This window comes from Lotus japonicus, chromosome 1, assembly GCF_012489685.1.
Source record: "Lotus japonicus ecotype B-129 chromosome 1, LjGifu_v1.2".
NCBI classification, from domain to species: domain Eukaryota; kingdom Viridiplantae; phylum Streptophyta; class Magnoliopsida; order Fabales; family Fabaceae; genus Lotus; species Lotus japonicus.
Genome location: NC_080041.1, coordinates 25,142,878 through 25,153,667, shown reverse-complemented (window position 1 = coordinate 25,153,667; position 10,790 = coordinate 25,142,878). Strand labels below are relative to the sequence as shown.

Sequence of the window (10,790 nt, the reverse complement as noted above, 5' to 3'; positions counted from 1 at the left end):
TCTTACGACTTCATACAAACCGTGTAAGAGGGAGCATTTTCTTTAATATATTTATTTAATTCTATTTTACATAAATAAAAGGGTTTTTATTTTCTTGAAAAGATAAAAATTAAAGGGTAAGAGTATCTTCGAATTTAGTGCAGTGGTATGAACGCGCAATCTCCTAGTCAAACATGTTTAATGGCAACACACCGATACGATACGTACCTGACGCAGTGGAGCAACCACGCGTCGCCTCATCAAAAGATCTCATTACGTGTCACACTCTCATTGGTCCTTACCTTAACCCCATCGAAACATTGTCTAGCATCATCATGACAAGGATTCAGCTGAAACAAACAACCCGTGGTTAATTAACGCGCTTCACAATCTCAAATTTAATCAAAATTAAATTAATTCACATAATAATTAACATTTAACAGTGATTATGATCATAATCATGGTCCCTCAGCTACTATATAAAGGAGTGAGAGTTGTAAAGCAAAATCCAAGAGTGACCGTGAGATTCACCAAACAAAACTTTCATTCTTCTGAGAGAGAAAAAAAAAACAACGACTGTGTTTGCATCTTGTGTGTGGTTCTCCTTCTTCATTGTTTTCATCTAATCTTATTCCCCTTTCTGTTACTCCCCGCTTCTCTGAATCCCTTTCTGTTAATCATCTGTCTTTCAAGTTATATGATTTTTTGAGTTTTTAATCAAACTTACAAACTACTATTTCTTTGGAAGCCAGGTGTTTTCAGAATCGAGATCCAGGTTCAAAAAATTTGTTTTTCTTCATTTCATTTTTCATTTTTTCTCATCTTTCAATCAATCAGCTAAAAGGGTTGTTTTTGATCCCTTAAGGCTTTGATTTTTCTCAATATTTCTTGGATTAAAGGGGTTGTCTATTTAAAACCTCTTCTTCCATCTTTCATCTAGAAAACTTAAAAAAAAAAATATTGTTCCTTTTTTTTTAATTTTTCTCTGAAAATTTTCAGTATTAGAAAGACAACACAGGTTGATTTTTATCTAAGATCTGTGTGTGCAGTTTACAGTTTTTTCATTACATGGCAGCTTCAATGGATTTCTACAACAGTTCAACAACTCAACTTCAATCAGATCCCTTTAGTGGTGGTGAGTTGATGGAAGTTCTAGAGCCTTTCATGAAGACTAGTCCTTCCTCAACTCCCTCTCAATCTTCTTCATCCCCTTTCTCAAATTCATTCCTACCTTCTTCCAACTCTACCTCTACCTCTTCTTACCCTTCTTCTCCTTCTCCTTCTCCTTCTCCTTATCCCTTCTACCAAAACCAACCCTCTTCTTCTTTCTCTTCTTCTTCTTCTTCTTCTTCTTCTTCTTTCTTCACTACACAGCCCAATTTCTACACAGATGGTTGCTCTTCCATGATGCCATACCTATTTCCCTCAGGGTTTTCATCATCATCACAAAGCCAAAACAACTCCATAGGCTTTGAGCAAGAGCAACCAAGTTCTGTTATTGGGCTAAACCAGTTAACCCCATCTCAGATTAGCCAAATCCAAACCCAGATCCATTTCCAGTCCCAGCAGAACACCAGCAACTCTCTTAGCTTCCTCGCGCCGAAGCCGGTCGCAATGAAGCAATCTGGCACCCCTCCTAAGCCTACCAAGCTCTACAGAGGTGTGAGACAGAGGCATTGGGGGAAATGGGTAGCTGAGATTAGGCTTCCCAAGAATCGGACCAGGCTCTGGCTTGGGACATTTGAGACTGCTGAAGAAGCTGCTCTGGCTTATGACAGAGCAGCTTACAGGCTCAGAGGTGATTTTGCAAGGCTGAATTTTCCAAACTTGAAGGATCAAGGTTCTTGTTTTGGAGATTACAAGCCTCTGCATGCTTCTGTTGATGCTAAGCTTGATGCTATTTGTGAGAATTTGGCTGATTTGCAGAAACAGGGGACTAAAGCAGAGAAGGGTGTGAAGTCTTCTAAGAAAGGTTTGAAGAAACAGGTTCAGGCAGAGGTTGAGAACAAGGTGGAAGCTTCTTTGTCTCCAGTGGTGACTGAGAGTGAAAACTCTGATGATTCTTCTCCTTTGTCTGATCTTACATTTGGTGATTTCAGTGAGCCTCAGTGGGATGCTACTACTTCAGAATATCTTAATCTGCAGAAGTTTCCATCTTATGAGATTGATTGGGATTCTCTGTGAAGTTGAAGTTGAAGTTGAATTTGGTAGAGTCTTGTTATGTGACTAGTGTTAATGTAGGTGGTAGCTAGTGTCTCTTCTTATCTTGTGGCTGCTGCAATTGAGTTTTTGAAAATTGCAGTGCTGCATGTAGGATTTATTTGGGTAATTGGGTTTATGGTTTAGGGTTATTTTTCTTTTTATTATTGATTATTATTATTATGTCAATATATGATGTAAATCTCTGTCTACCTTGGTCAGCTGGTTTTTTTCTTGCTTGACCATGGAGAATGACTCCGGTTTAGGTGTTCTTTGAAGTATATTATTATTGTTATTGATGTAATTCAATTCCAGTTGTATTTCAACTTAAGAATATAATGTACTACTACTAGTTTGTCTATGGTTATAGATTAATGGTGGTTGTCTCTTCTTGTTCTTATACTAGCTATCAACTTTTGCTTAACTTAGTTTCTTAGTGTGTTTTTGGAAATTCAGAATGTGCATACAATTCAATTTTTACAATGAAAGTTTAAGTACTTTGATAGGACCGAATGGAGGATGAAGCTTTCACGTTAAGTACCTTATACTATACTGTTTTTTCACGTTTTGATAGCTTCAGAAACTGCAACAATGGTGATGAATCTGTGTATCTAAACACATTCTTTAGTGTGTTTTTGGGAAACTTCCAAATCTCTATATTTTTCAATTCTAGTGCATTATTAAATGGGAAGCACATTGCACAAGCATTTGAAAAAACAAGAAAACGTGGGTTGACGTAGATTTTCGTGACTCTACGCGAAGTTAAGGGAAAGAGTGATTGTTAAGAGTGTAACTGCCTGATTGGGAAAGCTGTTAATTGAGGAGGTCTTTGTCTGCTTTGGTTACTTGCTTAAATTAACCTTGCTTGCATATTGGCAAAGTAAATTAGCTCTTTTTATAGATTGAGATGCGAATCGGTTCACATTTTAATCAATTGGTATCAAAACTCACCTATAGTCGTGTGAGAACAAACCACTATCACAAGGCTGGACTTATTATCATTGATGTGCATACCGGCCTTTTCAGGCTAGTTTTACCATTAATGGATCAATTTGCGAGGTTTGGAGGAGCTAGGTCATAGGTTCAATGAATCCTAACTGAACTGTTGAAAGAAAAGTGTATCTGAATCAATTTTTGAGGAAGTTTACTAGCTAGTGCTTTCGGAATATTCATATTCCCACCAATTTTTTACTGTTTGTCAATCATCTCCATTTTTGGAAGGAGCTAAACATGATGGTAATGGATCCTATGGTTATTTTTGTATTTTTCTTCTGCCTTCTTTTTTATGGATATTAAGTGTGAGTTTGTATCGTTTATTAGAATTAATTTTGATAAAATTGATTATAGTAAAAATGAGATGAAAGTGAAATGATATGAAATATTATTTTTATTAGATAATGTTGTGAAATTCGGTTGTAAAATCTTAGAATACATTATGTTCAACGTAAAAATTATTATCAATTATTCAAAACGGGCACAATCTGGGATGAACTAGCTAAAATAGTGGTCCACGCTGCACCACCAAGTAAAAAATAAAAAAATCAAAATTAAATAACACTTAATTTACTATAATGTCTATTGTTTCTTTTTTTTAGTTACAGTCTGTTGTTTCTTCAACATCTACTTCCCAAACCTTAAATCTAAGCCCACCGTGTCACATACCAACCCTCGTCAGACCCACTGCGCCCACATTGTCAATGCTATAACCACCACCACCACTATGTATTTCACGATTTGATTTTCATCATGAGATCCGGAACTTCCTATGCATGAGGTCCAATATAAACCGAACTCTCATTCATCACCTAGAAACAAAGAAAGCTCATAAGAAGTTGAAACGCTTAATTTTGTGCATAAACCCAGATTGGGATGAGGAGCACATATATGAAATAGCAGACGAAGCGGCTCCAAATAACTGGTCGTCAGAAACCACCGCCTTTGTTGAGAACCACCATCACCTTCCACAACCTCTTTGAATCTACACCACCACCCTCAACCACATATCAGAACCACCATTTGAACCACTAAGAATCCAATCCCAACAACCAGCAACTATCTTAACACTAAGCCTCGCAACCTTCCGTTGTTGAGGTCTTAGAAGCCCCATCGGGCAATCCATCATAATACTTGATCGCCCATTTCATTCACTCATTGCCAAAACCAACCTGTAGCCATCACCGCAATAAAGACTATCCTATCTAACTTGTTTCCTGTGCAAAATTGGGAGGGTGGTTTTTTCTGCGCGCTTACCTCTAATGGCATATACACATCCAAGTTTGGGTATAATTTCATTCATGGTATCTGGTCCCAACCGGTGGCTTCTTCATCAACTGCTTCTGGATTGCCTCGTAAGCTATGGAATCACTATAGGAAGGCTTCCACTTTGCCTTGTTGCCAAGAAACGGGCTGCAGGGCGATCTCGGGGGTTCTTCCAGTTCGCAAGGTCCTCTACAAGCGTGGGATTCCAACATACCCTCTTTGTCCGATATGTCTATCTAAGTTGGATTCTTTCTACTATGCCTTTTCCTTTGCCTTAGGGATGACAATGGGTCTCGGACCCATCAGATACCCGCAAAAAATACCCACTATGGGTAGGGTAAAAACCCGCTAGATGGGTATGAGGTCGGGTATGAGTAATTACCCGCAAAAAGTAGTGAGTATTGGTGCGGGTATGGGCACTATAGTACCCAACCCGTCCCATTCCCGTACACATATATTATTATTATTATTTGGTAATATATTAAGTTATTAACAAATTAACGTAAGCTATAACTTTTAAAGTCTTTTTAAAAAAAGTGAGTATTTAAGGTATTGCTAATTATTGCTAATTTACTCCAACTTATTTTTAAAATTAGTAAGTTAAAAAGCTACAACTTTAGGATTCTATTATACATTTAAAACTATAAATTTATAGATATTTATATCTTCTAGCTTATTCCTTCTAAAAAAATACTTATTTGAATGATTTTACTTCTTAAGTATTAGGATAATCTTTTGTATTTTTTATTATTGTTTTTTATTTAAAAAGTTAGTTGTAAACAAAAAATAGTGAAAGAATATATTTTGGTTAGCTAAGTTGCGGGTAATGGGCTTGGGTACGGGCATGTAAGTACCCAAAGGGTATGAGGACGAGCTTTCAAGTTGCTACCCATGCAGGTATGGGGACAGGTACGAGTAATTTTTGTAAACGCGGGTATGGGGATGGGTACTATAGTACCCTACCCAGACCCTACCCATTGCCATCCCTACTTTGCCCTGAGGTCCAGCAGGTGTGGTTTGCGTCGCCCCTCGGTTTGCGTTGGGATCCTGGAGTTAACTTTCTTGATTTCTTGCTGTTATTTTTGGAGGAGGCATATATTGTTGTGGTTGGTCTGTTCTTTTCTATATCGTACTATGTTTGGGAATCTTGAAATACTAGTTTATTTCGTGGTGACCCTTTCGCCCTTGGGCGGGTTCTAACCCGAGTCCAATCGCTTCTGACCTCGGCGATGACGCAGACTCCGATGGTTGCCCCTATATCTTCCTTTCCCAACGTTTGTTCTCGCTCAGATGGTGACCTCATGAAGGTCAACTTTGACGCTTCACTCTCATCTTCTGGGGTTACAGGTCTGGGTTATACTGCTTGTGACGGAGGTGGTTTGATGTTGGCTTCAGCAACCTCTTCTCCGATGGAGTCTATCTCCGGGGGTGGCGGTGGTTATGGGCATAAATGTCTCCAGTTGTTTGAGAGGTGGATGCGAGTCTTTAGAGAAGCATCCTACCTTGGAAAAACTTTTGCTTGCTTTGGTTTTAGGGATGGAGGAGGTCCCTGAAGGGATCCTTCCTTTAGTCCACCATTATGTAATGACCTTTGTGCCATTGTCTTCGTAATATATGTAGTTTATTTTTAAAAAAATATAGTGTTCCTAAAGGGATTCTTCATTTGGTTCACCATGATGTTTTATGCCATTTTCTTCTTAATATATATGCGGTTTTTTTCTCTTAAAAATAATGGTTCATCATGGACCTAATCCATATTAGCCAGCACCTTCAAAATTACTCTCAAACATAGCCATTTTTATTTGTAATTGATTTTACTCTACCTATCAAAATTGATTTGTGGCTTAGCAACAGAAAATCAAACACACTCTTTTTTAATATATTGGAAAGATAAATTGCATCTTTCAGGGAGCGTTTGTTACAAGTTTTACAAAAATATTCCCCAAAATATTGTTTCCCAGGAATATTACCAGCAAAGTCATTACTGGGTAAAATGAAAAATATGTTTGGTTAGTATACGTTATTCCCGGGAATGTTTTTCAAAATCATTTAATAGGAAAAATATAAAAATAGAAAATAAGTAGTGGAAGAGAGAGTTAGTGGAAAATAACTTCATTCCGGTGGGAATGCAAGATTCCCTTTTTTTGAGATGAGAATGAAATTCCAAAAATCATGTGTAATTTACTTGCCTACGAGTCTTTCATACTTGGGAATAAAAAAAATTAAACTTCTACCAAACATGGAAATGTTACTTTCACAACCTCACATTCCCGAGAATATTTTGAGATGCCTATCTACCAAACACCCTCTCAGTAATTGATCTCTGGACCTCTCCTACCCAACTCATTTATCTCGTGGCACTTACCACTTGAGCTATCATTCGGGGACAAAATCAAACACACTCTAAAGAATAAGTGAATTTTTTTAAGGAGAAAAATCAACAAAAACATGATGAGAATATATTCTCAATCATATCAAACATGATATTTATGCAATGCGCCGAAGTTCTTAACTGCAGATTAGCATTTAGGAAGTCAAATTTTGCTGCAAAATCACACACAAGCCGTTGAGTACTAGATTCTTGTTTAAGCCTTTCCAAACAAATCTTAACCTGGCCTACAAATCCTTGACTGCACCAAGCCTTAAAATCATTACATTATGCCCATCATGTTCCTCATTTTCTCAATCAGTACGTTACAGAAGAAGTGCTATTTCGTTTTCATTCATTCTTTAACGTCTCTTGGAACTTGGAACTTGGAATTTGAAGTGCGCAAAAGGTTTCCCAGACGAAAAAAACGGAGCACTATGTTGCAGGGCTTGGAATCTAGTCCTTTCGGTTATTCCATTCAGTGAACCCAGCCCTTTGGAGAGAGGACCCCCCACTCTCAAGATTCAAGAACCTTGTCCATATGGTCAGAAAGTTATGTACATTCAGTATAAAAGACAAAAGTCTTTCACATGATCCATTAACCAGAACTAGTTTAAGGAAAATTTTCAATTTTGTCTTATTATTTGATCGACATTAGATATTACACCCTCCGGTCACATATATAAGTAAAAAACAATTTTTAAGTTCATTTATTTAATAAATGTATTTAGTTGTTTTAATGACTAGATACATTCATTAAATGAATGAACCTAAAAAATGTTTTTTTGCTTATATATGTGACCGGAGGGTGTATAATTTTTTTGGTACACCAAAAATATAAATTGCACCATTCCGTAAATGATCTTGAACCTCCCCTCCTAACTAATATGTCTCCTAGCTCTTACCACTTAAACTATTATTTGAGGACATTAGATATATGGTTAATAAAATATTCATTGCAGTACTCAAAGAATTTAATTTACGTGTGCTTTATGTTCATACAAAAAATTACATGCGTTTTATACACTCTCTTAATGTAAAACATATTTATAGCGACACTCAATAGTCATTTGCCACCTCAGAAAATAATATTTAAATTTAATTAAATTAAAAAAATTATGTAGCTAGAGATACAACTAGACATATGAGTTGGGTAGGGAAGGTCCAATGATCGATTTTTTACGGGTGCAATTTATCTTTCCGATATAAAAAAAAAAGATACAACTAGACTGTCGTAGCATGGGACAATTGGACAACTCACTAACAATGCGTCAAAATTAAATTCATCATAGAGCATGTTTGGAACACTCACTCTGGATCTACGTTTGCCTTGATCCACATTTTCAAAAGCAATAAATAGTTGCTTTTGGACTCAATGTCCACGTTTGGTGCCAAACGTAAAATCAAACATACACATAATCCTAAAAAATAAATTTTAAGTATGTGCAAATAAATGTAACTACTCTTGAAATGTGGTCATGTTTGGCGTAAAATAATTAGATATCTCAATACATGTATGCATTGTTCGTTACAACTGAGAAACAAGAGGGAGAGAGATAAAGAAGAGAGAATTAGAGTGGAGAAATGAAAATCTATCTTCTTTGGTTTGAAAAGAGATAGATAAAAATTTCGGGGCCAATTAGCAACACTCTCAAATTGAGAAGAAATGGAAGGGGAATGGTGCGCTTTATGGTACCTTACTCATTTTACCATTTTATCAATCTATTATTAAACAACAAATTTTCATAATTTATTTATTTAAGTATTTTAAGATAAATATTACATTTCCTACAGAAATAATATATTTTTTATTCTCTATTGATTATATTTCACACATTTTCTCTCTATTCCTATTCTCTATTCTCGTTTTCTCTCCTAAACCGAACTAGGTATTAGACTTGCCATGATAGGTTATTGTGATGCATGCTTGGCAAGAAAAAGAATCACCCTAGAAGACCTGTTGGCACGCTAAAAAATCTGTAATGGCTATAAAGGCAAGCCGAAAAGGCATGTTAGTTGTGGCATAGTTAGCCATTGGGATACTAGCCGAAGCATAAGAATTACTTGTTGGCTTGGCGAAGAAAAATTAGTCATTCGGAGGAGAATCAAGTATCTTGATGAGATTTATGGACAAAAATATTAACCTAGATTTTAAATGAAATGTGTTTTCAAAGTATGCTTAGAATCTAGAGTCGTAAAATATTGGATATTGACCTCCTTTAAAATAGGAGTCATTATTACAAGGAGCCAACCGATACATAGAAGATTAATCTTCCAAGCTGACTAGAAGTGAGAAGGCATTAACACCCAAAGATTGTAGTGGCTTATGTGGGACTAAGGACGTGGGTTAATGGTTAGGTGACTGAGTATCAGTTATAGTTAGTCGAAGAATCCCTATAAATAGGGAAAAAGTTATTTGTACATATATACAATCAAATCATTAATCAAACAAACAAATTTTCTACATTCATCTGTTTATTTTCCTTAGTTTCTTATTTATTTCATCATTTATTCTTTTCAATCTTTACTTGAAGTTTTATGCTTTATCATCTAACCATTCAGTCATTTATTAGTCGTTTTCCTCCATTGTCTTAGTTACATTCAACAACCTCGTCTTCAACATCTCAGTAGCAATTCACTAAGATCTTTTTAGAGTTTCTTACCTGCATTGATGAACAAAGTTTCTTCCTCGAGTAATTGATTGTTTAGAGAGAGTCATTATGTTAGTTCCTCAGCCACAACAGTCATTGTACTTAATTTATTTGAATCAACCGAGGTCAAACTTCATTTTGAGTCTTTTGACCACCTTGGAAGTCTGAAGACACCATCCTCTAATTTTAAGGTTAAGGAAGCGAAGATTTAGGTTAATTTCCTTTAGTTAGAAAAGTTTGAAATAGTTCTTAACCATGGTTTTGTGTTAACATTGATATCATTAAGACTAATTGCGTGTTAATTTAACTGCTATCTGGTAACTACTTGAGAGAGCATATTTGGAATGCCATTTAAATTGACATTCATGAATTCCAAATCTAAAAATAGAAAAGTAACAATTATTTCATTGGGGAAAATGTTTTGCCAACATGGTCAGAATAGAAATAGGGAGCATGGGGCCAAATAACCATTTGAAAGGCTGGAAAATGCCCACAAAACTCAAATTAGTGAATAAAGAGAAAGAAAAAAAATCCAAACATAATAATTTGGGTGACCAAAGAAAAAACAACACATCATAATTTGAAGAGATATATAGCTAAATACCAAACCAGTTGTCAGCAGCCTGGTCTTAGCCAAATTAGTGTCTCAGATTCTATGTTCCATAAAGCTAGCAATACAATTCTGTAATGATTCCGAATTACTCTGTGGTTGCATGACTATGATAGCTTTCTGAAGAGCCAATGTTTAAACCATGAATAGAAAGCATGCATGTTCCCAAATCTGAAATTAGCAAAATGAACTTAGCATTTTCTCTTAGCTTTGGAGAGAAAGAGCCAAGCATGATTTTGAAGGTTACTGACTAATTAAAATGCCTTGAGAATTTAAATTTCTCAAAAAATAGAAAGGCGGTGCAAGCACCTTTAGTGAAGAAAGGAAATATGTGATCCAAATAATGTTTATTCAACTATCAAGCCCAATAGCAAGATGTTTTTTTTTAACAATTTAAACAACTATATCTCTGTCACAAACTTGTTCATATTTTATAACACATATTTCCATAATTTTAACTGCTAAGATATTTGATTCTTATAAAATAAAACAAACAACCAACCGATGTCTAATCATTTTTGGGAATGTTACAACTTACAACACTATTTTAAAATGTAAATTGTAAAAAAGTAAAGTTTTGGACTTGGCGACAATAGGCACAACCCAATTGAATCCACATGAATGAAATATGAGAAGTTGTGTTTCATAACAAAACCCCTTATAAACTAAAAGATAATTGGATCATAATGATACACAATAATGAATAAATAACAGCAAGAATTTC

General features: G+C 35.6%; 1 protein-coding gene across 1 annotated transcript; it reads left to right on the top strand.

Annotated features, from left to right (window-relative positions):
- The first annotated feature begins 476 nt into the window (after positions 1-476).
- Positions 477-2,553, top strand: LOC130734245 (ethylene-responsive transcription factor RAP2-4-like). The gene has a single exon (XM_057586586.1). It carries the CDS (start codon positions 1,048-1,050, stop codon positions 2,161-2,163), a length of 1,116 nt encoding a protein of 371 aa, XP_057442569.1. The 5' UTR covers positions 477-1,047; the 3' UTR covers positions 2,164-2,553.
- The last annotated feature ends 8,237 nt before the right edge of the window (positions 2,554-10,790 follow it).

What these genes read in the sequence shown, in the direction of transcription:
- LOC130734245 (XM_057586586.1), top strand. Translation starts at nt 1,048, where the DNA reads ATGGCAGCTTCAATGGATTTCTACAACAGTTCAACAACTCAACTTCAA.